At 56.6% G+C, this 27,814-nt stretch overlaps 1 protein-coding gene across 1 annotated transcript; it reads right to left on the reverse strand.

Annotated features, from left to right (window-relative positions):
• Positions 1 to 515: 515 nt before the first annotated feature.
• Positions 516 to 27,810, reverse strand: PRR12 (proline rich 12). The gene is made up of 14 exons (XM_042918750.1): positions 27,701 to 27,810; positions 26,047 to 26,159; positions 24,857 to 25,018; positions 21,456 to 24,772; positions 20,246 to 20,906; positions 17,336 to 17,727; positions 9,856 to 9,972; positions 9,468 to 9,601; positions 8,672 to 9,162; positions 3,490 to 3,615; positions 3,286 to 3,383; positions 2,051 to 2,197; positions 1,858 to 1,953; positions 516 to 1,306 (listed from the first exon to the last, which is right to left on the reverse strand). Exons 1-14 carry the CDS (start codon positions 27,784 to 27,786, stop codon positions 1,160 to 1,162), a joined length of 6,087 nt encoding a protein of 2,028 aa, XP_042774684.1. The 5' UTR covers positions 27,787 to 27,810; the 3' UTR covers positions 516 to 1,159.
• Between the last annotated feature and the right edge of the window lie 4 nt (positions 27,811 to 27,814).

Here is a 27,814-nt window from a genome sequence, read left to right on the forward strand (position 1 = left end):
TCCCTTCGGGTTGCTCTGGCTGACCAGACTATAACCTCACAACGGACCCTGGGACACGAACCCCCAATTCCTGATCCTCAAAAACCAGAGGATAAAACGTTTCTTGTTTTAGGTCGCTAAATTTTGGGGTGGGCCAATTTTACCCAGCGAGACGTAGGGGTGCAACGACCCCAGCCCAACCACTGCCCGGGCTCCAGAAAAGCCATGTGCCAGAGAAGGCCAGACCCTCTCTCTGCCTGTGCCATCCCTCGGCCCACCCGGCACCCAGACGCCGTAGGACAGAGGCACTCCAGCCGGCCGATAAAGTGTTTGCCGTTGGGTTTTCGTTTGGCTGGTTGTGTGTACACAGTGTATACAAGTTGAGTTGTACAGAAGCCCAAGAAAGAGCAAGAGACGAAGGGTGGTGGGGAGGTAGGAGCGGGGAGGGGGGGGGGGTTAGAGAGAGGGGGAGGGGAGGGGAGACGGATAAAAAATAGAACCACATCCAGACGACGAGGGGTTGGGGCGGTGGGGGACGGGGGGGGGGGGCAGACACAGACAATCGCAGTAGAAAAGGAGTAGGAGGGCCAAAGGGAGGGGACCCTTCTTCCCCCTCCACCTCCCCAGCCCCCCGCCCCAGGTATGTACAATAAATAAGATTAAAAATAATTAACAAGATGCGTTTTCCCCCTCCCGCCCGATGCCGAATGCCCTGGGGGAGGGAATGGCCTTTAGCAAAGATCTTGGCCTGTGAGGGGGGGGTTGGGGGGAGGGGGTCCCCCAGCTCTCTGAAGCCACCCCGCCCCCCTCAACCATACATAGACTTTTCCTATACATTATGTACAAGGTGGAGGGGGCGGGGCTGTGGCCATGGAGAGGGGATTGGGCCAAGGTGGGGAGGGAAACCGTTACTAAATAGACATTTATACATATATATAAATAATTTCTCTGTACACCGGACAGCAGGAGGGGCGGGGAGGGAGTGGAGGGGGGTGTGGGAGAGGGGAGGAGTCGAACTTTGAACCCTGCCCTTGTGGGGGCAGCATGGACACACCCTGACCAATGACCCCCCCCCCCACCACTTCCCTGGCAGGCAGGGCCCAGGGGTTAGCTCCTGAGGACACAGTTCTGTCCCAATTCTCCGTTCGTGGAAGAGGTGGCTCCCCCAGGCGGGGTGGGGTCACCCACAGCGGCTGTGGGCCTGTGCTTGGGCCAGCAGGTCGCTGAAGGAGTCGAAGAGCTGTTCCAGCCACGGCTGGTTCCGCATGCATTGCTGGACTACCTCCTCCTGACCCAGGTCCTCAGCACCGCCCTCGATGGCCAGGGTCTGCAGGGCGTTAAACAGGGAGCTGGGGCAAGCGGCCACCAGGGTCTGGGGGTCTAGGGATCAATATCCCGAGGAGAAGGGGGGCTGGGAGCTGGACTCCTGGGTCTGAGAGAGGAGGGGCTGTGGGTTTGGACCCCTGGCTCTGAGGGAGGAGGGGGCTGGGGACCAGGACGCTGGGTCTGAGGGAGGAGGGGCTGTGGGCTTGGATCCCTGGGTCCGAGGGAGGAGGGGCTGGGGGCCTGATTCCTGGGTCTGAGGGAGGAGGGGCTGTGGGCTTGGACCCCTGGGTCCGAGGGAGGAGGGGCTGGGGGCCTGATTCCTGGGTCTGAGGGAGGAGGGGCTGTGGGCTTGGATCCCTGGGTCCGAGGGAGGAGGGGCTGGGGGCCTGATTCCTGGGTCTGAGGGAGGAGGGGCTGTGGGCTTGGACCCCTGGGTCCGAGGGAGGAGGGGACTGCGAGCTGGACTCCTGGGTCCGAGGCAGGAGGGGCTGGGTCCAGGGCAGAGCCCGTGGGGCCGAATCCCAGGGCAACGGGTGCTGCAGGTGGGCTTACCTGGTCCCTGCAGCGCAGGAAGGTGTGGTACTTATAGTGGTGGAGGGAGTGGTAGAGCGTGTAGTATCCCGACTTGTCCAGCTCCACTTTGAACTCCTGGACAGAGGAGAGTGGAGAAGCCTCACCCCACTGCCCAGCCCGGGGCCTTTCCTCTTCCCAGTCGCCCACACCGCCCGCCCATCCGCGGCCCCACCTGGGCTCGGACCACGCTCCTCTTGAGCTTGCTGAGCGTCTTGCGGTTGTAGGGCTCCCCCGCCGGCCGCAGCCGCACGGCCCCCTCCTCAGGGGAGCCCTCCCCGCTCTGCTCCACTTGCAGCTGGGGGAACGTGTGCAGGGCGTCCTGCGGGAAGCCGACCGGTCAGTGGGACGTGCCCTGGGCCCACACGCTCCAAACCCACCATCAGTTCTCAGATCATCAGGTGCCTCAGTTTCCCTCAGGCTGTGGATCAGGGGATCCCTGGGGAATCTTGGTCTCCTCAAAGGACAGAGGAACCTACGCCTGTCTGGGGACCCTTCTTAATGTGCTTTGTGGCCCGGCCTGAGATTCCCAGAGACCCCTGATATTCCACCCGGGATTCTCAGCACCAGCCTTACATCCTACTCAAAATTTTGAGAATCAGCCTAAGATCCAGACTCCCCAGTGCCAGGCTGACATTCGATCCCAGAATTCTAAAACCAGAAGAATATTCCATTACCACGGAAGTTTTAACCCTAGCGTAACACCCCACCCAGAGTTCTAGAACCAGATTATCACTCTATCCCGCATTTTCTGAGGGACTAACATCCCACCGGGGATTTTCTGAGCCAGCCTGAAAGTCCATCCCGGAATTCCCAGAATTCGACCAGTAACTGCCCAGAAATGTCAAGGCCGGACCAACATTCCATCCCAGAATTCCGCTGCCCTAACAATCTGCCCCCAAATCTCAGCACCACACAACCATCCCCCGCATCAGAGCTGCCTGAATAGTCTGTTCTAGGATCCTAGGCCATTCCAGAAAGAAAATCATCTAGATGACTTACTACCGAAACCTAAGATGCTAAGAAGTCCCGCATTACGATGACAGAGAAGCCATCAGGATCCGCTTAACACTGTCCCACGGCAAGGCCTGGGTGCAGGCCCTAGTCTAACTTTTGCCTCCAAATTTGCACTCCAGAGCCACGCTCTGATGGGCTTTCCCAGCAGCCCGCCCCAGACCTTCACTATGACCTCTCTGCACCCTCCAAGACCCCTCCATGCAGGCCTGCAAGGAACCTAGAGACTCCCTCTTGCCAGCCCTGCCCTCAACTTTTCTCCTGGCCAAGCCCGGAGAATGGTGCCCCCGCTCAGGGCCTCATGCTCCGGGAGCTCCTCCGTGGCTGACAGGTGCACATCTCTCCCGTTCATGACTGCGGGGCCCCGGACACCTCCCGCCCAGGCCCCACAGGCACCTGGAGGGCTGGGCTCAGCGACAGCCGCTTCAGGACTTTCTTCTTGTGCTCATTCAGGAGGCCGTCGATCTTCCTCATGGGCGGGAGGTATAGCTCATCTAAAAGACCCGGAGGGGCGTCAGAAGAGCCGAAGCCCCACAATGCATGGGGGAGGGGGGGTGCAAAGGAGGGGTCGGCGACCTTCTCTCCCAGGCCTCAGCTCACCATGTGTGTCCTCCAGGGCCTGGATCATGTCTGGGTCGAGTGCTGTGCTCACCAACATCTCCACGTAGCTCCGGTACATCTCCCGCATCGCCCGGGTCTTCAACAGACGCCCAGGTACTGCCCGCTCTGGGGGGAACAAGATGGGACTTCAGTTCGTTATTCCGCCTTTGCTGGAGGCCGCCTGTGTGGCAGACGGTGTTCTAAGTACCAGGCCCAGATTCACAGGGAGTGCCGAGTCCGCTGGAGAAAGTCCCCAAGTACCAGCGTCATGTACTCTGATGGTGGAGTCACAGGCATTGATTGTAACAAGTTCAGCCTGGCAAGCCAGGGAAGGCTCGTCCAAGGTCACACAAGAGCTAAGTCTTGACTGATAGGCAAGAGCATTCCAGGCCGGTGAACTTCACCTTTGACTGGTTCAGCGTAGCTTCAATCAAGTCTAAAGAAGCAGCATCATTGGTTTCCAAACCAGCGAATCCAGTCAGAGAGATCGCATCACAAAGAGCAAGACTGAGGGAGGAGGTGGGAGTTGAGACTACACGGGTCATGCAGGCCAGACCTCGCAGGGCCTCCATCCAATATGAGGTGGAGAGAGTAGCGGCTTTTTCTGGTGGGTACTAGGGAGCCATGGGAGAGCTGTGAGCAGGGGAGGGGCAAGGGTAAATGTGGAAAGGCACCTCTGAGGACAGGTAGGGGATGGATTGGAAGGATGATACCAGAGGTCAGGGCAATGGACCAGGTAAGAAAAGATGCTGTAGCAGGGCCATAAGGACAGGATCTCGGGCAAGAAGACAGGAGGGCCAGTGTCTGGGCCAGGGCTACAGGAAAGCGCTGAAGGGCTGGGGACTTCCCAGTCGTGGACGTGAGGGAGCAAAGGCTGGAGGCTGGAGATCTGGCCCTCTGACTGCCTAGCCAGTGGGGCTATGCTGGAGATACGGAAATTAGGACAAGGAACTCAGTGGGATCTGGGGGGAGGAGGCTTGGGGGATGTCTGGAGGGGGGCCAGGGAGAAGAAATGAGTGAGGCTCACTGGAAAGCTGAGCCTGCCAAGTGAGAAGTGAAACAACAAGGCCAAGGTCAGGACTTGAGGGACACTCACATGAAACCCAAGAAGTAACATCGGGGAGAAAAAAGATGCAGGACGGCTATGAACAGCCCTAAAAGATCCCTCAGGAAGAGGCATGAGAAACGTCTGTTTGACTTAACCACATGGAAGGCCCGTGGGGACAGCTGTTTCAGAGGCCAGAGTGACCACTTGGCAACAGCAGTTGGACCCCCAGGCCTTGGCCCAAACCCTCCCATGGCTCCTAACTCGTTCAAGGTAAAATCCTTCCAGTGGGAACACAAAGCCCTGGGCTTCTTGTCCCTCCAAGGTCTGGTCCTGTTCCTTCTCTGCCCTCACTTCTCACCCTCTCCTCTTACTCACTCGCTCCAGCCACTGGCCTCCTTCCTGATCCCCAGACACGCCCAGCCTGGAATGTTCTCTCTCCCAGTCACCCAACCCCAACCCTGTTGCACTCAGATCTCTGCTCCAGTGTCATTTCCAGAAGCATTCCCCAACTCCCCCATCCCCCGAAAACATCACCCTCTAGAATGCCTGGATACTCTTCACTAAAACCATTTTTCTTTTTTTCTACGTATTTACTATTTTTTTTTTAATTTTTAAGAATTTAAAAAAAATTTTAAATATTTATTCATTTATTTATTTTCACATTCATTTATTTTTGAGAAACAGAGTGAGACAAAGCTTGAGTGGGGGAGGGGCAGAGAGAGAAGGAGACACAGAATCTGAAGCAGGCTCGAGTCTCTGAGCTGTCAGCACAGAGCCTGATGTGGGGCTCGAACCCACAAACTGTGAGATCATGACCTGAGCTGAAGTCGGAGGCTCAACTGACTGAGCCACCCAGGTGCCCCAAGAAATTTTTAAAGTCTTTGTTTATTTTTAAGAGAGAGAGAGAGAGAGAGAGAGAGAGAGAGAGAGAGAGAGAAGGGGGAGAATCCGGAGCAGGCTCCAGGCTCTGAGCTGTCAGCACAGAGCCCAACACGGGGCTCAAACCCATGAACCGTGAGACTACGACCCGAGCCAGAGTTGGACGCTTAACTGACTGAGCCACCCAGGCATCCACTGAAACTTTTTCTTAACGGCCTTTAAGCCTAGCCAGCCTTACAATGATGATTCTTCACATTGGTTTGTGTTCTGTTACATAACATGTTTATCCAACGGACGGACTCTCCCAAGCTAGACTGGAAGCTCCCATGAGCACACATATTATTGTTTGTTCTGTTCACTGCTGGGACCTCGTTCATGGCACATAGTAAGTGCTCAATAAGTATCTGCAAAAAGGGGCCAAGGAAGCCACATGGGAGGAGACTAAAGGAAGAGAGAGAGCAGACAGTCACTGCAGCATCTTTCTAGAACTTCTACGAATACAGGAAAGGAGAGAGCAACAGCTTGTAGCACATGGAGGGTCACCGCTCTCAGACAACCCAGAGTTAGTTTAGTTCTAAGGCCTCCTGGGCTGAGCAAAGCCTTCAGGGCATCCACACATAGGTCACACTCACCCTACCCTACCCTAGAGGGGCTCCTGGTTGAGTGAGGTGAGGGGAGGCCGACTCAGACCCACACCGACCCCTTGGCAAGGAAACGGCTCCCATAAACGTGTAGAGTTCCCTTCCCCCCATTTCAGAAAATTCAGAGCTGTCCACGTGTGTTCAGGGCAGCATTATTCACGATAGCTAAAAAGTGGAAACGATCCAAATTTCCACCAACCGGACGGTAGATAAATAAAATGTGGTCTGTCCAGGCAGTGGAGTATTATTCAGCCGCAAACAGGAACAAAATCCTGACACCTCTACAACATGGATGAACCTCAAAACGTTAGCGAAGTGCGAGAAGTCAATTACCAAAGACAACGTGGTGTGTGATTCCACTTATATGTAATATAAGGCAAATCCAGAGATTGTAAGTAGCTGGTCACTTAGGCCTGGGGGTGTGGGGGGAAGGGAGAAATGGGAGTGATAACCAAGGGGTACAGGGTTTCTTTTTGGGATACTGAAAGCGTTCTAGAATTGATCGCCAAGATGGATGGATAACTCTATGACTAGACTAGAAACCACTGAATTATACGTTTCAAATAGGTTCATTATATGGCATGTTAAAGTTAAACTTAAATTTGTAAGCTGTTGAAGAAAAAGGAAAAAAAATTGAGGGCCAGGGAAGGAAAGACCTGCAAATCTAGGCCTTTGGCTAAGTCTCCTCCCTTGTGGCACCTTCACAACCTGTCTTTAACTGCTTCCACCGGGCCTGATTTAGCATAGCACTGCCCAGTTAAAAATAAAGAAAGAAAGAAGACTACATTTCCCAGCCTCCCTTGCAGCTAGGTGTGGCCACGTGATAGAGTTCCAGCCAATGGGGCAGGAGAGGTAGGATGTGGGCCACTCCCAGATCTGGCACTTAAAAGGAAGGTGTAATGATTCACTCCTTGGTCCTTGAGTCCTTTCCTACTGGCAGGACCTCAGCTTTTGGGGCTGCTGGGCTGCCTCTGACCTGGGGGAAGGCAGAGCGACAAGAGGAAAGGAAACTGGGACCCTGGACAACCTTGCGAAGAGCCTCTGATTTTCCAAGAGATTCCCACCTTCAGCAGGGCTTTGACGAAAGAGAATTCTCTTCTTTAACCGTATGCTTAGTCTCTGTTAAAACGGCTACCCCTGCCCTATTCCTAAAAAGACATGTGACCTCAGACAAGTCACATCGACTCTTGGTGTCTCAGTTTCCTCATCTTTAAAATGAGGAAAATTCTATAGGACCTACCTCTCAGGATTTATGTCAAGATAAAACAAACCAATGTGTAAAATATTTAAAACGATGGCCTGGCACCTGGTAAGCACTCAATTAAAAGGCGGCTGTTATATTTACTGTGTGTGTGTGTGTGTGTGTGTGTGTGTGTGTGTGTGTACGTGTGTATTTTGTTGCTGTTACTGTCACCACAAACCAGACATCATTCTAAGCAGTGGAGCTCATCTTTGGTGCTTTACTATAGGTGAGTACCCTCCTATATGTTTTATCTGTCATTAATCTATTTTGTAAGTGAAGACACTACAGCATAAAGAGATGATGCCTCTTTCCTGGAGTCACACAACGAGTCACAGGGAAAACCACAACCTCTGGGCCTCCAGGACAGACACTGGTCCCCCATGTTCCTCTGCCCTCAGAACCTGCTTCCTTTTTTTAAGATTTTATTTTTAGGGGCGCCTGGGTGGCTAGGTCAGTTAAACGTCTGACTTTGGCTCAGGTCACGATCTCACGGCTCATCAGGCTCCCTGCTGTCAGCATAGAGCCCGCTTTGGATCTTCTGTCTCCCTCTCTCTGCCCCTCCCCCACTAGCACACGTTTTCTCTCTCTCTCTCTCTCTCTCTCTCTCTCTCTCTCTCAAAACTAAACATTTAAGGGGCGCCTGGGTTGCTCAGTTAAGCGTCTGACTTGGGCTCAGGTCATGATCTCACGGTTCATGAGTTCGAGCCCCGCGTCGGGCTCTGTGCTGATGGCTCAGAGCCTGGAGCCTGCTTCGGATTCTGTGTCTCCCTCTCTATCCCTCTCCGACTAGTGCTCTGTCTCTCTCTGTCTCTCAAAAATAAATAAAGGTAAAAAAAAAAAAAAATTAAACATTTAAAAAATAAAAACGAATAAGGATTTTATTCTTAAATGATCTGTACACGCAACGTAAAGGGCTCGAATTTACAACGTCAAAATCAAGAGTCACACGCTCCACCCACTGAGCCAGCCAGGGGCCCCATAACATGTCTGTCCTAAGACAAATCAGTGCAGCATTGAAGAACAGGCCTGAGGCTTCACTGGCCACCTCCCAACTCGGGTGGGACGCCACACCCCAGCCATGTTATGTGCTCCTGGTGCCTCAGTCTCCTCATCTGTACATGAGGGCAGTAACGGTATCTACTTTGTAGCACTGCTACAAAAATTAAACAAGTGAATTCATCGTGTGCAGAGCAGTCATCCAGTCAGGGGCCACGTGACTGACACATATTGCCCTTATTTCAATTATTGTCGCTGTCTCACCGATACCACCCAGAACCCTCTGGACAGCGCTCACCCACGCCTCCTTCTGACGCCCCGGATTCCCTTCCTCTTGCCTCCCCACCCGCCCTGTGTGGCTCCCTAGGGACTCACCGTCCTCGCTGGGTGCTCCCGGGGATGACTCGGAGTCCGAGGAGCTGCCTGGTGGACCCCCACCCGCCGAGGCATTTCCTGCCGCCTCCTTCAGCCACTTCTTCCTCTTCTTGGGGGGCGGCTCGGCCTTCACCTTGGTGGGCCGGGCCTTGGGCAGCCGGGAGGTGGCGGGCTGGCCCGCGGTGAGGCTCCGCTCAGGCCGTGTCTGCCGCCCGCCCGCGCTCCGCTCGCCCCGTAGCGGCCGCTCCCCACGCGTCACCCGCTCCTTCTCCTTCTCCTTCTCTTTCTCCTTCTCCTTCTCGACAGGCCGAGGTGGGGATGGCTTCTCAGGGGCGGGGGGCTCGGGCGCAGCTGTCTCAGGCGTCTGCTCTGGGGGCTTCTCACAGACAGTCTTATCAGGGGTCTCTGGCTTAGGAGGTGGTGCTGGCGCCTTGGGAGGCGGGGCAGAACTGGCCCCAGAAGACGCAGGGCCCTTGGCCTGCCCAGAGCGCCTGGAAGGGAACACGGAAGGGACTGTATGCAGTCAGCAGCCCCTAAGAAACCCAAATTCTCCTCTTGAAATCCCCCTGCCTCGCCAGCAGCTCTAAGCACAGAACCAGCTTCCCCTCTTGCCATCTGTTCCCTCTCGGGGTCTCTGCCTGGCCCCCCGGCCCCAGACTGGAGTCTCTTTCTCTCTGGGTCTCTGTCACCCACCCTGTGTCCACTCTCCCTGACTCTGCCTCTTCTCTTGAATGATCCAACCCCATGCCTGTAGACCCTGCCCACCAACTGCCCGCCCCTCGGCTCCCCGTGGTACCTGACGGGCACTGGGGGCCGATGCCAGGGTTTCCGAGCACAGACCCTCACATAATCCTTCTTGTTGACGTTTTCCAGGAACTTTACATAAAGGCGCTGATACCGGTTTTTCGCGTCCCCAAAGTACCCCAAATACTAGGGAGGGAAAGAGGCACAGGAGGAACTCCTTCGTCTACCCCAGCCAGGCAGCCGGATACCAAGACTCCCACCCCACCCAGGGCCCCCGCGGCGGCCACAGGAGCCACTGGAAACGGAGCCTCCCTGCTGGACTACACCCGAGACTAGGCATGAATCACAGCCATGCGTGAGGAGGACCCCGGCTTCCAGACCTCCCCGCCTCCCACCCGGGGCTCTTGAGCCCTCACTCCCCACCCCCCGGGCAGGCTTACATTACTGGTGGCACAAAACTGCCGCTGTCCGTCCTTGATCTCCGGAGTGAACTTCTGCAGCAGCGCCTTCTGCACTCGCCAGATGGGTGGGGGCTCGCGCCCCGTCTGCAGTGCCAGCTGAGGAGGGGTGCAGTGAGGCCGGCAAGGTCAGCCCTCGTTCCTGTCCTCCCTGCCCCCCCAATTCCTGGCCCGATGTCCTCCCTCTACACCCGCTTAAGAGAAAAGGGACTGAGGTCGACAAGCCATCCATCAACGAACACTGACAGCCAGATGTCTTCTGGCCGTGTGATGTTCTCAGCCCTGGGGAGGCAGCTTGAGTCTGGCCACGTCCTCCTGTGGCTCACCCCAGTCCTCGCAGTCAAGGCCGTTGGTTCTTGGGCTGCAAAGTTTTGGTTATAAAAACTTCACGGTGGGATGGCATAAGCCTCTGTCGCGACTTAACGTCACGACCGACTCCTGAGCGCACACCCACCATTTTCCAGATACCGTGCTGGACCCCCGGGTCCAGTGATGAATAAGACTGACGCCTCTCATGGGGTCTTTGTCGGAGAGGTGACAAGATAGACAAGTCGATAAATGAAACAGGGCGCAGTCGAGGCTTGTGCCGGGAACAGACGGGTGACAGTTGCCCGGAGGCCATGTATTTCATCAGCGAATCCACGACAGGGCAAGACACGGTGAGGGTAAGGCCCCCCCTTCTCCACGCCCCCAACACACTCAGATAACCTCTCCACAACTCCGAGACTTGTGTGACCCTCAGCCAGACCCAGTATCTAATCTGGGGGAGCGAGGGCAGTAGCAGGAAACCCAGACAGGGCACAAAAAAATAACAGCACCGAGTAATAAACGTGTTAATGGCAGACCCCCTCATGGTCTGTGGGTTTGAGCCCCGCGTCAGGCTCTGTGCTGACAGCTCAGAGCCTGGACGGAGCCTGCTTTGGATTCTGTGTCTCCTCTCTGACCCTCCCCCACTCATGCTGTCTCTGTCTCTCAAAAATGAATACACGTTAAAAAAAAAAAAAAAGCATTAAAAAAAATAAGGACTGGGGCACCTGGGTGGCTCAGTTGGTTAAGTGTCCAACTTCGGCTCAGGTCATGATCTCACAGTTTGTGAGTTTGAGCCCCGCGTCAGGCTCTGTGCTGACGGCTTGCTCAGAGCCTGGAGCCTGCTCCGGATTCTGTCTCCCTTTCTCTCTGCCTCTGCCCCACTCACACTCTGTCTCTTGTCTCTCTCAAAAATAAATAAACATTAAAAGAAAATTTTTTAATAAGAAACTAAAAAAAATAAGGACCTCACATGCAATCTGAATCCAAGAACGCTTCCTGGAAGAGGGGATACCTAAATGAGTCCTGGATGGACAATGTCTTCTATGAGGGGGACCGAGCAATGACACAGGACAGCATGTGTGACAGTTGTGCGTCTAGAAGAAAGCAGCTAATAGACTATATAAGAACATGGGAGGCGCCTGGGTGGCTCAGTCGGTTGAACGTCTGACTTTAGCTCAGGTTATCTCATGGCTCGTGGGTTCGAGCCCCGCTTTGGGCTCTGTTCTGACAGTTCAGAGCCTGGAGTCGAGTCTGTGGCTCCCTCTCTCTCTGCCACTCCCCTCCCCTTGCAAAAATAAACATAAAAAAAAAAAGATAAGAATACGGATGCTACGGGAAATGTGCACCGGGTATTGTGATAACCCAGAGAGGCACGAAAGGTAGTCCTTGCGTTCAAAGAATCCATACTCAAGTGATAAACAGGATACAGATGGTAACTCCAATTGATTGGTCATGGCTGCCCTGAAAGCCAGGCATGGCCGGAGAAGTGCTGAGATCAATTAATGATGTCTGGCACTGGCAGCAGCTGTAATACTGGCGTTGGTGTGCCAAGCCATCTACTACCCACTCTTAGTTTGAGTTAGTTGTTTTCACCTCCACGATTAAAAAAAAAAAAAATTTTTTTTTAATGTTTATCTATTTTTGAGAGAGAGACAGAGCATGAGAAGGGGAGGAGCAGAGAGAGAAGGAGACACAGAATCCAAAGCAGGCTCCAGACTCTGAGCTGTCAGCACAGAGCCCGACAGGGGGCTTGAGCTCACAGACCGTGAGATCATGACCTGAGCGGAAGTCAGACGCTCAAGTGACTGAGCCGCCCAGGCACCCCTCACCTCCGTGATTTTTTTGTGTCCCTCAGATCAGCTAGGGGAGTGCAAAAAAGGGATTACAATAACCTGATGAAAATGAGGTCTCAAAATGCTCTCAGCTTAAAATTACAAGAGGCAGGATGAGACAAGGATGCCAGGGTCCTGGCCCCAAGTCCTTTTTCCCAGGCTGCTATATGGGTCCCAGTCCTTCCTCTCGGTGACCTTGGGAAGCCAGGTCAGAAGCCCAAGGATTGAAAAGTTCCTTTCAGACCACATCCTGCTCAGCTCCAAACTCCTGTAGGGCCCCCAGTGCAAGCTCCACAGTCTGGCACAGCGAAATTTTGCCTCAGTTTCCTTTTTCTTCTCCAGCCCCTGCCCAGCACGCTATCCAGACCCCTCAGAGTTCAGCAGATGAACCCCAGACTTTCTGACCCCCAGATTTTTGCATATGCAGTGCCCCCCATCAGGGGCGCCTTTTCCCCTCTCAATGTGAATATGAAGTTCTCAGAAGTCATCAGAGCATCCTTCCCACCTGGGGGGGGGGAGGCCCAGGGGGGCCCACCCCCTCCTCAGTCTCCTCCCACTACCTAATCTGCCTCTTCTGAGTCTATTGATTTTCTCATTGGACGCAGGTCCCCCGGCTCACCACATCCCAGTCGAGCTTGGTGTCTTTCCCAAAACCACTCTGCCTCCCTGCCACCATCGTGCCCAATCCCTGGTATCATCCTTGCCTGATCTCCAATCAGGGCCGGTCAGTCCCCAGGCTGTCCTTCCTGCCTCTCCTCACGCAGATCAGATCACTGACCACACCCACTTCCCCTTATTAGGGAAGCCAACATGCCCAAAGCCCCTGCCCCTGCCCGACGGAAGCCAGAGCCGATTGGAGGAGACCTAACCAGGCAGCCAATCAGGAAGCAAATCATCTTGGCCCCAAATGCAGAGCTGGACCAATCAGATTCTCTTTTGGGAATCTGAACTCTGACAAGCAGAGACCAGGGCAGGAAGCAAGCAGCAAGATGAGAACGAGCCAGAAACACCTAGCAGGGTGGGAATAAGAAAGCTTTGTGGTCCGTTAACAGGGAATCAGGGTCACAGGACTGAGGTGGTGGACAGACTGCCATCAGGCCTAGACATCTCCTCAGCCACCTCCCCGCCGGCGAGAAGCCCTAGCAGCTGCCGGAAAACCCAGAGAGGAGTCTCAAGCAGGCGCCCGTTGATGTCACCCCAGCATAACCCGGCCCCTGGCTCACCTTCCCAGCCTTGGCACTCACTTCCAGCCACTCAACCCCTTGAGCCACAAGGACAACACGTTTTTGCTCATGACACGAGCTTTGCACCCTGCTACCTCCACCCGGACCGCCCTTCCCTGTACATTTCTCTACCCCATAAACTCTTACGTGCTCAGGGTCTACATCCTGCTAAATCTTCCACATCCCCGAGAACTGGGAGTTAATATTTTCACTCTCATTTTAGAGATGGGGAAGCTGAGGCACGGAAGGGGGCTAGCCCCGCGCTTTCTAATTCAGCTGCCCCGAGTACGGTCCACAAGTGTAAAATACACACCGGGTGTCAAAGACTTGATATGGGAAAACTGTAAAACATCTCAGGAGCTTTTTCTACGTTGATGACATACTGAAATGATGGCTTTAAATACACTGTTACAGAAAATACAATGTGGCCAATCTCACCCATCTTTGAACTTGTTTGTTTGTTTTTTAAGAAGGCTTCACGCCCAGCATGGGGCTTGAACTCACAACTGTTGAGATCAAGACTCCAGTGCTCAGGGCCTCTGGGGGGGCTTAGTCAGTTAAGAGTCTGACTCTCGGTTTCAAGCTCAGGTCATGATCTTGCAGTTTGTGGGTTCAAGCCCCATGTTGGGCTCCACGCTGACAGCGCGGAACCTACTCGGGATTCTCTCTGTCCCTCTTTCTCTGTCCCTCTCCAGCTTGAGCTCTCTCTTAAATAAATAAACTTAAAAAAAAAAAAAAAAAGTCATGTGCTCTACTCATTAAGCCAGCTCCCCTATCTTTTAAGTGTAGGTACAAGAAAGCTTATTTTTAAATTTTTAAAAAATGTTTATTTATTTTTGAGAGAGAGGGAGACAGAGCACGAGCAGGGAGGAAAAAGGCATAGGGAGGCACAGAATCCAAAGCAGCCTCCGGGCTCCGGCTCCAGGCTCCGAGCCGTCAGCACAGAGCCCAACGCGGGGCTCAAACTCACAAACCGGGAGATCACAACCTAAGCTGAAGTCGGGACGCTTAACCGACTGAGCCACCCAGGCACCCCTGGATACGAGAAAGTTTCAAATGACGTATATGGTTCGCTGATATTTCTACTAGGCTATCATTGTTCTGGACCAGTGGCCTGTTGCCCATTTTTACACACCTACCAGCTAAAAATGGTTCCTAATTTTTAAAGGATTGTGAACAAAACAAAACAAGAATATGTAGCAGAAACCCTCTGACCTGCAAAGCCCGAAGTATTTATTGGCTGGCCCTTCACGGAAAAAGTTACCCAAGCTCTGCACTAGGTTCGCCCAAGAGCACTGAGGTGAATAACAGAAGCGAAAGTTTGAGGACACCTACTGTGTGCACCCCCGGTTCCATAAAGCCCCAGGCAAGCATTAATGCCTGGATCCTCCCGTTACCTGAGGGAGGAAATGAGGAAACGGGAGGGTCAGGAAGGGTCAACACCAGCCCAGCCCAGAAGTGGCTGAGATTTAAGCCTGTCAGGTTAACGCCAAAGCTGGGCTCTCAGTAACGATGCCACCAGCCTGCCCCGACTGCAAGCACACAAACGAGTCTCCAATGTCCGCACGAGTGGTTCAGTCCTGGGGCTGTGTGTCCCCCATTGTAATGCACACTCGTGTTGTATTTTAAGCATCTGAATCCTTGCCCGGCCCCGGGCCAGCTGGGAGGTGGTGTCAGTAAAGCTGTGGCTCCAATCCCGGCTCGGCACCCACCAGCCGAACGAGTCCCTGTCTCTGAACGTGAACTTCCTCATCTGTAAAAGCTCTGTTATTACGGCCCAGCGCGGGGCGCCCAGCAGCATCCGCCGCTGTCACTGTCAATGTTTGACAGAATGGACAGAGAAAGGCTGAATCTGGTTACCGAGAGCCCAGGCTCCCGGGGCCAACAGAGCTGGCGTCAGTCCCCAACCATGAAAGTCCAGGAAGGCTACTGTACCACTCTATGCCTCAGTTTCCTTCCCTGTAAAACGGGGCTAGCAATCCCTATCGTGAAGGAGAATTATGAATATAAAACTTGGAGACAGACGATGGCGATAGTTACGTAACGACGTGAATGTACCTAATGCCACCGAATGGTACACTTAAAAATGGTTAGAATGACGGGGCGCCTGGGTGGCTCAGTCGGTTAAGTGTCTGACCTTTCTTTTTTTTTTTTTTTTTTTCCAGAGAGAGGGCTCAAGTGAGCGAGGGGCAGAGAGAGAGAGAGAGAGAATCCCAGGAGGGACAGAGGGAGAGAGAAAGAGAGAGAGAAATGGGGGGGCTCACCCAATGTGGACTCAAACTGACAAACCATGAGGTCATGACCTGAGCCGAAGTCAGATGCTAAATGACTGAGCCACCCAGGTGCCCCCGCGTCTGACTCTCAATTTCGGCTCAGGTCTTGATCCGGGGTTTGTGAGATCAAGCCCCTCATCGGGCTCTGTGCTGACATCACGGAGTCTGCTTGAGATTCTCTTTCTCTCTCTCTCTCCCCGCCCCTGCCCCTCCCCCACTCGTGCTCTCTTAAAATAACTTAAAAAAAAAGACTGAAAATAAGACTACACTCTCAACAAGAGTTAAATTATGGAAAGAGCCTAAATGTCCATCAACTGACGAATGGATAAAGAAATTGTGGTTTATATACACAATGGAATACTACGTGGCAATGAGAAAGAATGAAATCTGGCCTTTTGTAGCAACGTGGATGGAACTGGAGAGCGTTATGCTAAGTGAAATAAGTCATACAGAGAAGGACAGATTCCATATGTTTTCACTCCTATGTGGATCCTGAGAAACTTAACAGAAGACCATGGGGGAGGGGAAGGGAAAAAAAATGGTTAGAGAGGGAGGGAGCCAAACCATAAGAGACTCCTAAAAACTGAGAACTGAGGGTTGAAGGGGGGTGGGAGGGAGGGAAGGGTGGGTGACAGGTATTGAGGAGGGCACCTGCTGGGATGAGCACTGGGTGTTGTATGAAAACCGATTTGACAATAAATTTTATACAAAAAAAAAAATAATAAACCTTGAAAAATAAAATAAAATAAAATAAAAATAAAGATAAGACTGTAAATAACACATTAAGTTCATCTCCCAAAGTACACGAGATAATAAAGCATAACACGAGTTATTAACCTTATAATTAATTCATCCCGCAACGTCTCCGTCCGAAGAAACAACACCCGAGATTAAATTAAACGCGATGACGTACATCAAGGGCCACACGTGTTCCTGGCCCCGTAATCAATACCCAGTCCGTGACAGTGACTAATATGAAGAAGGAGCTTAGTCTTCAGGGTCACCATCAAGGGAACCATGGCTTGCTGACCCACCAAGCACTTGCTCAGTCTCCTGTTCTGGGAGACGCACTGCACGAGCGCCTGAAGTCACCTACCCTCACCAAGCACCCCTGCTATTAATCCTCTGGTCCAAACCTATCTGTCCCATGAACCGAGTGGAGCAGAGATGGGCAAACTTTTTCTGTCATGGAGCAGGAAAGAAAGATTCTTGGCTTTGTGGGTCAGCTAGCCTCTGCCAACCATCTCACCCCACCACGATAGGGGCGCTAGAGGATTTGGAAACGTCTGGGCATGGCTGGGTGCCAATAAAACGTTATTTATAGGAAGAGGTCGTGGGCTGCACTTGGCCCATCCAGGCCAGTTTGCCAACCTCTGGAGTAGCGTAACTGGGAGCAGTGAACGCGGTGATCTGCATAAAGCGTTTAAGATGTGGCCTCACGCTCCCAAATCATTGGCTACTCAATTTACAGACTACCTCAGAGAGCGCGCTCATTCACAGGTATATTCCGTCGATTCCACAAGCGTCCACCAACACGGCATACCTCGCCAAGTCACCACTCTCTTGGCTTGTGCCATTAAATTAGAAGCTTCACCGAGACCAGGACCTGCCTCCTGGAACCCCAGCCCCCACAATACCTGCAATAAATGTTAACCATCGCTCTCCTTTATGGGACACACACGCCCCCCGCATCTCAGAGCCCCGCAGGTCCTCTGGATGCTCTGGCCCCATCGGCCTGTGGATTCGGGGCCTGTCACCCGGCAGGCATTCCATAGCCGCTGAGGGACCAAACCCCCGGGCCCGGCGTGCCATGCCGGGGACTCACCTTGAGGGAAGGGATGTCCTCGGCGCGGATGACGAACTCGTCGCGCTCCCGGAAGATGCCCTCCCCGCCGCTCTCGCCCGCCTCCTCGTCCGTCTCCCCGCACACGGCTGCCGTCTCCTGCTTCTTGGCCAAGTGCAGGGGCCGGGCGTCCGGAGGCTCGGGCTCCTCGGGGGACGGGGCAGGGGGCTCCTCCGGCGCGGGGGCGGCCGGCAGGGGCGGCGGCGGGGCGGGCGGCGAGGGCAGGGGCGGCGGGGCGGGCGGCGAGCTGGGCGCGGGGGCCACCAGCGGGGGCGGCGAGGGCAGGGCCGGCGGTGGGGGTGGCGGCGGCGGTGGCTGCGGCGTCGGGGCGGGGGGCGGCGAGGGCGGGGGCTTCTCCTCCAGCAGCGGGGGCTCTGGGGGCGAGAGGGGCGTCAGGGCGGACTACGGCACCGGCACCGCGAGGCCCCTCAAGGCCGCTGTCCCTGTCAATCAGTATCAGCCCCCACCCTCCTCTCCAGCGTCCCAACACAGCCAGCCCCCTTCCTGCTGTGCACCCCCACATCCCTCCTGATCAACGGGAACTGTTCTCCACCGAGCACCCTAACACCCATCTCTGCTGCAAATCCCGCTCACCTCCACTTCTTATTCTTCTGCTCTTGCCCTTCCTCCTAATCAGGGCTCCTGAGGCTGCTTACCTGTCGCCTGTCCCCTCCCCGACTTTCCTTGTTATTTTTTTCCCAGATTTTATTTTTATGTAATCTCTACACCCGAGATGGGACTGGAACCCACAACCCTGAGATCACGAGTCTCCTGCTCCACAGACTGAGCCAGTCAGGCGCCCTTCCCCTCCTGGACTTCTATTTATTTTTTAATGATTTTTTATTTATTTTTGAGAGAGAGAGAGAGCGAGCGCGCAGGTGAGCGGGGGAGGGGCAGAGAGAGGGAGACACAGAATGCCAAGCAGGCTCCGGGCTCTGAGCTGTCAGCACAGAGCCCAATGCAGGGCCTCGAACTCATGAGCTGTGAGATCATGACCTGGGCCGAAGTTGGACGCTTAACGGACTGAGCCACCCAGGCGCCCCGCTCTGGGACTTTTACGACCCACCTCTGCCTGAGGAGGCCAAAGGAAGACTATTCCCTTAACTTCTCTCTCCAGTGTCCTAATAAGCCTTCCCACCCAAATGTGGTGCTCTGTCCCCACCCCTCTTCCCAGTCTCTAAATACTCTCCCCTTCTGTCCCTTGTATTGTAGCATTACTCAATGTCCCCCCCCGCCCCCACTCCCCATTAAAACCAGTCCTCTCTGGGGACGCGTGGGTGGCTCAGTCAGTTAAGTATCTGACTCCTGATTTCCGCTCAGGTCACGATCTCACAGTTCATGGGATCGAGCCTCGCGCCGGGCTCTGCGCTGACATTGCAGAGCCTGCTGGATTCTCTCTCCTTCTCTCTCTTTGCCCCCACACCCTTGCTTGCGTGCACATACACTCTAAACACATAAACGTTAAAAACCAAAAAATCAGTCCTCTCTTGTCTCACCACAGACCCTTCCTCATCCTTCAACGGTCTCCAACCCCAGTCCATCTCCCCCTTGCCGTCACCCCAAGTCCCTCCAAAGCTCCTTGCCCTGCCCTGACGTGGCTCCTAGTTCCCAAATGCCATTCACTAGCCCTTGCACCTCTTCTCTTGTTCCGGAACGTCCCTTCCAATGCCAACAGTTCAACTCCCCCAAAGCCCTTCTGCTAGGTCAAAGTCCCTCCAGGAGACCCCCTTCCCAGCTCCAGAGGACCTTCTGAGCCCCTGAAACCCATTTCCCACGCCTCATGCCCATTTGAGTCCAGAAACACCGCTCAGTTGCCTCAAAGCCCTTGCCGGCCCTCACCTCCCATCTTCCACCTTCCGTCCCAGTTCCCCAAGCATTCACTCTGCACCTCTTCCTCCTCATTTCCTGCTCAGGGGGTCTTGTCCTCCTCCCCCCCAAGCTCTCCCTGCCCTTCCCTCAGACTGCTCTCTACTCTCAAGATCATTAATGCCCTCTACTTCCCACTGAACTCTCCAAGGGCTTTTCTAACGGCCCCCTCTACTGCCTTAAAATCCCTCCTGATGCCTAAAACTGCTTCCTCTCAAGCCGTGTCCTGAGCTATGAGCCTTCCAAGGTTCTTGAACCCCAATACTCGTTCCCATTTCAGCGAACCCTGACACTCTGTTTGTTCAGAAGCCCCTGGCATTTCTTCTCACCTCTGCCCTTCAGCCTCCCTCTCCATTTCCCACTCTTCTGCAACCCCCTAGAAGTGCTCTCCCTTCCTTAGGACACCTCTGAGCCCTCAAGCCCTCATTAACTGCCCCCGCTGCCTTCCTCCGAATCAATGCCTTCATTCCCTCTCCAGTGAAGCACCTTAAAATTTGCCCAAAGCCTCTCTCAGGACAGAACACCATCCAGACCCTGCCATACCCCCAGCCTTTCCCTCCTGCCCCCCCCCCCATGAGACCCAACTAGTCAATGTTCCAGTCTCTTTCAACTACCCTCCCCAAGTCTCTCCCTACCCCCAGATACCTTTCTGTCCTTTGCCATACATCTCTAAATCCCAGCTCCTTCTCAGATTCCATATCCTCACCAGTTTTAAAAGCTCTCTCAGTACCCTGTCACCCACCTGTCCCTATCACTTATAACCTGCCCCATTTCCCACATTCTCCAGTGCCCACCTTGGGGCCCTTTAGCCCACTTAGCATCTGTGGGCAAATTAGAAAATGCTACCTTTCTTACTAAAAACACCTGTTTGCCCTCAATTAACAAGTTACTTTCGTAAACAAGAGAATCTACTTCCTCTACGTGAACAATGTCCCTTAAACAGTGCACAACCTGCACAACTGTACCCTGTGACCTGAACAACAGGAAAGCCCCTTCCCGCCCCCAAACCATCATCCCCGAGCTCACCGGGTGTGCCATTGCTGCTAGGGAGCCCCGGGAGTGGGGGAGGCCCTGGCACTGAAGCCTCAGTTGCCAAGGAGGGCACATCTGGGGTGGAAGTGTCCTTAGGCCCAGCGAGGGGTGGGTCATCAAGAGCGGAGATGGCTGAGGAGATGCTCTCCTGCAGGTCCCGGTTCTTGGCCACAGAGTCTTCTTCGTCCGAGGAGAAGGAGGGCAGCGTCTCCAGGTTGCGCTTCAGCTCCTCGTCCAGCCGTTTGCAGGGCGAAGGGCAGCCCAGCCCTAGCCCCTCGCTCTCGGCCGCCTCCAGTGCGCCCCCCAGCCCGAAGGCGCCGGCAGGCGGGGGGTGTGGCACAGTGGGGGCGGCAGGGGGCTGGGGCTGCAGGCCCCGGGCCGGCACAGAGGGCGGCACGCTCTTGGGGGGGCTGAGTGGGGGCGTCAGGCCGGCCTGATAGAGTGGCGGATGACGCTTGCCTGACTTGAGGAAGTCCAGGAAGGAGGCCATGAAGCCGGACTTCATCTCTGGCTGCTTTTCTTCCACCTCCTTGATCTTGGCCTCAATCTTCTCCCGAGTCAGGCTGGAGTCCAGGCTGTTGTGGTCAGCGCCGGATACAGCGTCGCCTGACGAGGCTCCCAGACCCTCGCCGGCCTTGGGCACAGACAGCTTGATCTAGATATTGGGGCGACGGGGAGTCAGGACCCACGGATCTGGGGCCCCAAGTCCCCTCCCCCATCAGAAGCAGGAGCGCAGGCCCCCAACCCTCACTTAAGACTCAGGTCAAATTCCCACTTTCAGCCTGTAGAACTCTAGAATTCAAGCCCACAGACCCCTTCTGATTCCAGAACAACAGGACTGGAGTTCCTCCCTCGATGCTCCCTGATCCTCCTTTGCTTACAGCCCAGGAACCCAATCTCCAGACCCTCCGCCCGCACCCCCAAGACGCAGGAATCTAGGAACCCCCGATCGCTGGTCCTTTAAGACCTAGCACCTAAGAACCTAAGCTCCAATACCCTGTACCTCCCTCCCTCCAGACCCCAAAGTGTCAATTCTCAGATCCCTCCAACAGTGGAAGCCTGGAATCCCAGCCCAGAGATTCATTTCCTCACAAGTTTCAGGAACGTAAACCACAGCCCCCCATCACGCCCCAGAACCTCCACCGTGGCCCCAACCCTCCGCTTTCTTGAAAACTTAAGCCATCCGGACCCCAGTCCCCCTCACCTTAAGTGGCTTCAGGGGCTCCAGCCGTGTGCCCCCTACCTCCTCGGCCTTCCTGCCCCGACCACGGCCCCGGCCCCGAGGTTTCTTGGCTCCATCAGTGGGTGTGGAGGCTGAGGCTGGCCCAGCAGTGGTGGGGACCTCCAGCGGGCGGATCCGGGGCCTACCCCGGGGCCGGGGTGGGCCATCGCGCTTGGCCTTTGTCGGCTTGCGGCCACGGCGCCTGGGGCCATCGGGGCCTGGGTTGGGCGGGCAGAAGTCGATGTCACCCAGGGGTGAAAGGGCCGGGCGGGAACGGCAGCTGGACACCAGGTCGGGCAGGCGCCGAGGGTTGAGGCGGATATCAGCGGGCACATCGGCCTTGTCCTCATCCGCCTCAAACTCGTACTCCTGGGCGTACAACTTCTTGGGCGTCTGGAAGGGCGGGTCGCGGCGCCGTAGCAGGTGGAAGGAGGACGTCTTGAGCAGCTTCTTTGGCTTGGTAGAGCAGAAGATGGGTGAGGTCAAGCCTCCCTTGGGCTCGGAGGCAGGTGGCGGCGGTGGAGGGGGAGGCGGGGGTGGCGGGGCCGCCTGGTGTGGCCCACTCTGGATCAGGCCCAGAGGCTCGGCATTGACCGTGGAGGGCAGCTCAGGCGGTTTGTTGGGGTCCAGGCCCAGGCCCGGCGTCTCAGGCCCAGCTCCAGACGCCCGGCTAGGGCAGTAGGGCCCATAGGGATCATAGGCAGGGGGGCCCGGAGGCGGCCCAGTCCCCGCCTTGGGGTCACCCTCGTCCTCAGGCGGCCCGGCCTTGCCATAGTCGTCTGCCGCCCCTCCGCCGAACATCTCCTCCATGGTGGGGAAGAAGCTGCGCTCCTCGTCTTGGAGCAAGGAGTCAGGAAAACAGATGGACGTGAGTGGCACAAAGCGGGGGGCCTTTGTGCCTTGCGGGCTGGGGCTGCGGTAGGCACCTGAGGGATCCTTGCCCTCGGTATTAGGTGGGCCTACGCCAGTGTCACCAGGCCCTGAGGGCAGTGGCTCCAGGGCCCCAAGCAACTCCTGCATGGCGCCTGGGGGCTCCAGACTCTCCTCGGGTCGCAGGCGGGGGCTGGGGGCACCAGGCTCCAGGCCGTGGCTTCGGAGGTGGGCCTCAAGCTGGAGGGGCATGGGTGGCGGAGGTGGGGGCGGCGGCGGGGGCGCCTGGGGCGCCCCATCACGGGTGGCTGGCTCAAGGAGATGAACGCCAACCTTGGGGGCACTGGGAGAGGGGCTGGGGGCGTGGCTAAGGACAGAAGGGAGCAGTTGTGGTGGGGGAGGCGGAGGCAGCACCAGTGGGAGGTCAGGGCCCCCGGCCTCCAGGAGGAGGCCGTGGGGCGTGGGCTGGGCAGGCTGAGCTGTGGGAGGTGGGGGCGGCGGGCTCTTTTGGAGAAAGGCCCCCAGCTCCTTGGCACCTGCCCCATAGTGGACCACTGAGGTGGCCAGCCCCTCGGGTGTCTCGCCACCTCGTTCCGGCCCTTTCTTCTTCTCCTTCAGCCTCCCCAGGCCCAGCTCCAGGGCTGCTGTGGCACCCTCGTCGAGGCTGGCACTCGTCCGGATGACACTCTGCAGGTGATACCTCTGGGGGTCTTCCTTGGCCAGCTCGTAGGGTGTGCCCGGTGGACCCCCGGCCCCACCACTACCCCCAAGTCCCTTGGAGGCATCCGCTGCCCCATCTTCACCCACCAAGCCGTCTGCCCCTGAGGTCCGCGGGGGGCTGGGTGCCTGTAGGAGATGCTGGATGAGGAATTCCTCATCTTCCGTGCGCTCGGCAGGAGGCCCGCCGGGGCCAGCCAGCAGCTCCGAGCCATCCCCTTTGCCTTTGTAGCCACCTGCTCCGGCTGCATAGCTGCCGGCTCCCGGAGGCGCCAGGAAAGGGGCCGAGGCCAAGACGGAACTCAGGTATTTGCCAGGGGCTCCCGGAGAGCCGACTCCAGGCGGGCGGCCGGGGGCAGGCGGCGACTGCAGTGGGCGGATGATGTGAGAAGGGCTGGCCTCGCCGCCACCCCCCAGGGAGCTGGGCCCCCAGCCACCTCCGTGACCCGAGAGCGCCGGGGAATGGCCGGTACTGTAGCTGAGCGAGGGGCTGGCTGTGGGCAGCCCCTGGGAATGGGCAGCTGGCCCGGGGTACGGCTCACCCTGAACCCCATACAGCTGCCCCTGCAGCTGATCCGGGGAGTAGCTCTGACACGTGGCTAGGCCAGGAGGCGGGGGGCCACTGGGGGGCTGTGGGGGCCCCCCAGAGTAGCTAGGGCCTTTGCTCAAGTCCTGTGCTTGACCCCCTCCAAACCCTTGCCCGTAGGCCTGGGGTCCTAGAAGCCCTTGGGGCTGTCCAGGGGAATAGGCTTGGCCCCCGGCCCCGCCAGCCCCAGAGGCCTTCCCAGTGGCATAGGCTGCTGCTGGCCCACCCAGACTCTGGCATTTGGGCGTGGCGGTTGAACGGGGCGGGGGGGGCCTGTTGGCAGCACCCGCAGCTGCTCCGTAACCGCCTTTGCCTGTCTTGTAACCGGGCGACTGAATGATGGGGCGGTAACCTCCAGCGCCACCCGCAGCCCCACCTCCTCCAGCCGCCTCTGGGCCTGCAGCCCGGCCCGATGCTCCAGCCGTGGCTCCGCTGGGCCCAGCCTTGCTAGGCTCGCCAGCACCAGGGGAGGGCTCCCCGCCGCCCAGGGGGCTACAGGCCAGGTTAGCCCTGTGGCCCATGGAGGAGTAGCTGCCTCCACAGCTCAGGTAATGCTGGAGGGCGTGGGCTGGTGGCGGGGGCGGCGGGGGCTGTGCACTTGCCGGCCGCTGGTAGTGCTTGATGACGGTGTCCTGGCGGGGCAGGGCCCGCTCGGGTGGCGGGGGGCCCGGGGCAGCACCCGAGAAGTTGTAGAGCTGTGGGGAAGATTGCTCGGCGGCAGCGGCAGCAGCGGAAGAGGAAGCCAGCAGGTTGAACTGAGTCGGGAGGTGGCGGGGGGGTGGGGGTGGGTCAGGAGGGCCGGGGCGGTAAGGAGGGGTCTGGGCCGGGCCGAGACCAGCAGGCCCCAGGACACCGCCCCCTGCCAGGCGCTCGAAGCCCAGCGAGGATGGCACCGTGGGTGCTTGCGAGGGCTTTAGGTGCAACACATCATGAGGGGACAGGAGCCCGTTAGCTGGGGGACTGAATGGGGGATCTTGAAGGCTGAGGGACGAGGGCACTGGGAAGGGGCGGCTGCCGAAGGAAGCCGGGTGCTGGTAGGCCGACAGGGCAGAGGAGGATGGAAAGGTGCTGGAACCCGGCAGGGCGCCCGAAATGAAGAGCTCCGTGGGGCCTGGCGTGTGCATGGCTAGGGATGACGGAGAAGACCACAGGTCAGGGCGGACCACATGCCAGCCCCACCCTGGCCCTCCTGGATCGGCGCTGGGCTTACCTGTTTGCCAGGAAGGACTGCGGAACTGGGAGAGGAGAGAGGAGGCAGAGGGGCCAGGCTGGGGGCCCCGGGACTCCAGGGCCGAGATGAGGTTCATGACGGAGGCGTCGGGCCCTGCTGAGCCCGCGTGGTGGAGGCCAGTGTCGAAGAGTCCAGAGAGGCCTGGCCAAGGACAAGGGGGTTAGAGTCAGCAAAGTGGGGTATAAGGCCAAGTTGAAAGGGAAAAGGAAGAGGCCAAAAGCAAGTCAGGTCAGGGAAAAGGGTTGGAAAATGTAAAGAGATAGATTCCAAGGGGATAAAGTGGACACAGCCAAGCTGAGGAGACAGGGCAGAGGATAACAAAGGGGAAAAAGGAAAGCAATAAGCAGGATGGAGTGTAGTCCAATCGTAAGGGCAGGGAGCCCAGGAGAGGAAAGGTAAACAAAAGAGTAGAAAAACCCAGAATCAAAGGAAGTGGGCACAACAGGACAGAGTTCTTGGTGGAAGGGGGAGGGAGACACAAAAGGATTTGGGCAATTCTAGCAAGGAAGGGGAAAAGATGGGATGACTGGAGCCACTTAGTAGGAAGAGGGCAGGTCTAAAGGGATTGAGTTCAAGTGGGAGGATCCAGAAAAAAAACAAAAAAATAAAAAAATAAAGAGGAGACAAGGGAAGGAGCCAACCAGGAAAGTTAAGGATCAAATTGGATAATGTAATCTACTTGCACGTCCACCCAGGAAGAAGGAAACCAATCAGAATCGTTAGAGGTAGGACTACAGGGAAAAGAATAAGGTGGTGGGCAGACCCAAGGAAAAACAGGGAGGTCCAAAGACTTAGAGCCAATCAGAAAGAAAAGGAATCAGGAAGAACGAATTCAGAGCGCCAAGGAGCCAAGAGGATGGGCAAACCTAGAGGGAAAGGATTGGGGTGGGATAGACAGGAGGAAAAGCCTGGAAGAGAAGGTGGGATTTGGGGGCTGAGGGGACGGGGCCAATTGGAGCGAAAGAGGCGGGGCCAGAGACAAGGGTGGACGAATCCAGCGTGAAATTGAGCAGGGACCAGCAGCCTCAGAGGCAACCAATCAGAGGAGAGGCAGCAAGGGGCGGGCCAGGACGCAGGGCACGGCCAATTAGGAGGGGTGGAACTTTCAGCAGCCAACCAGCTGCCTGGGAGGGAGGGCCAGCCCAGGCGGGGCGGGACGGGGGCCGTACCTGCTGGGTGGTGGTTGGTGGCATAGCTTTGCAGTGGGTGGGGGGCCGCGTAGGCCTGGCGGTGTAAGATGTCGGTCTCGGGGTGCGAGGTCCTGGAGCTGCCATAGACCAAGCTGGGGGGAAGGGAGAGATGTTAGGGTGTCCTCTGCAGCTACCCTAGGAGAATGGAACTCAGCAAATCCCCCGGGGTGTGGGGGGAATCTTACAGCTGACTGGGGGTTATCCCTAAGGAACCTTGGGCCCTAAAGGAAAGAAGACCAAGGGAACCGGGGTACCCAATGAAAAGAGCCATGAAACATTCCCCACTCAAGCCCCAATAAATAGAGCCCAGATAGTCTCACGTTTACAAACAGACATGCACAACGACGAGGCAAACAGAAGAGGGTGAAGAGTCAGAGGGAAGTGCCCCAAGTTGAAAATTCAAAAGGCATGGACTTCCTACCGAGCCCACTATCCCCTGGACGACACAAGGCCCCGGGGCCCACCTGAGGGGTGCACACGGACGCCCACTCTAATGCAGACACGTGGGAACACATGGCCCTGAACCTCATATAGGGTCCCGAGTCAGGAGCAGGAGGTAGATTGTTCCCCAAAAGGCTGGGATGGGGGGTGGGGAGGGGATAGGACTAGGGGAAAGTACCAGGTACAAGTGTGAACATGAACAACGTCCATCCCGCGGGGTTGAGGTTCAAATGCATGGGCCCTTGCAAAGCCAGGTGTGTGTGCAAACGACTATCCAGCTCACCCGTGGGGAAGGAAATATACAGAGCGAGAAGTCCCAAATGGAAAATCCTAACACATGTGGGGTCATGCCCAGCCATGCTGGGAAACCCAGGAGGTGGGGGGGGGTTGGGGACAGGTGAAGAGTGAAGGCAGGACATAAACAGCAGGAAGGGGGCTGATTCGCAGGTGAGCAGGGTGCCAACTAAGCACCAACAGGGCCCACGCTCACGCACACAACCACACACCAGGGAAATATCTGAATCTTCCCATGCAACGGCCCCAATTCACGGCTGGGACTCAAGAGGTCAAATACTCCGCTCCTCGCCATCCACTAGGATTCTCTGCCTTTGGGGGGTGGGGGAGCCCAAGGGGGCGTGTCTCAGATTCCAGGACCCCCCCCCTCACACACACAGAACCCCAGCTTGGGAAGGGGGCGGGGCCCCGTGCCCACTCTGCGCGCGGAATTTCGGGGGGGGGGCCCGAGTGGCGCGGCCTCGCGCAGTCCCGGAACAATAGGACGGGAGGGGGGGCTCCCCCCAGGTCTGCGTTCTAATTCTCCTTTCCATCCCACCTATGCAAGAGCAGAGCCCGGGATGCAGGGAGGAGGGATCAGCAAGCCGGGAATCCAAGGATGGGGGGAAATCCAGGCCTTGCTTCGCCAGTCCCTCCCACCTTCCCAGGGCCTTTCCGTCCGAAATTGTTTTGCACCCCCATTTTCCCGCTGCATCTCTCCCTTTGCATGCCGGAGCTGGCTTTGGCGGAGTTTGCAATTTGCAAACTGGGGCGGCGGCGTTGTTGCAAACCGAGGAAGGCCGCTCCCTTGCAAGCCGGAGGGGAGTTTGCGATGCACGCTTCGCCAGGCGGGCCAGGCCCGGCCGGGCTGGGCCCCCACCCCTTGGCCCCTTCCTCCAGGCCACCCTCAGCTCCTTACCTAGCTTTCGCTGACCTCTCGTAACTCCATCCCGCCCCGGCGCCGAGCGGGTCCCCGAAGCCGGCGCTGGGGTAGTTCCTGTCCATGAATTGGCCGCGGTGGAAATTGGGGGGA

This window comes from Panthera leo, chromosome E2, assembly GCF_018350215.1.
Source record: "Panthera leo isolate Ple1 chromosome E2, P.leo_Ple1_pat1.1, whole genome shotgun sequence".
Lineage (NCBI taxonomy): Eukaryota > Metazoa > Chordata > Mammalia > Carnivora > Felidae > Panthera > Panthera leo.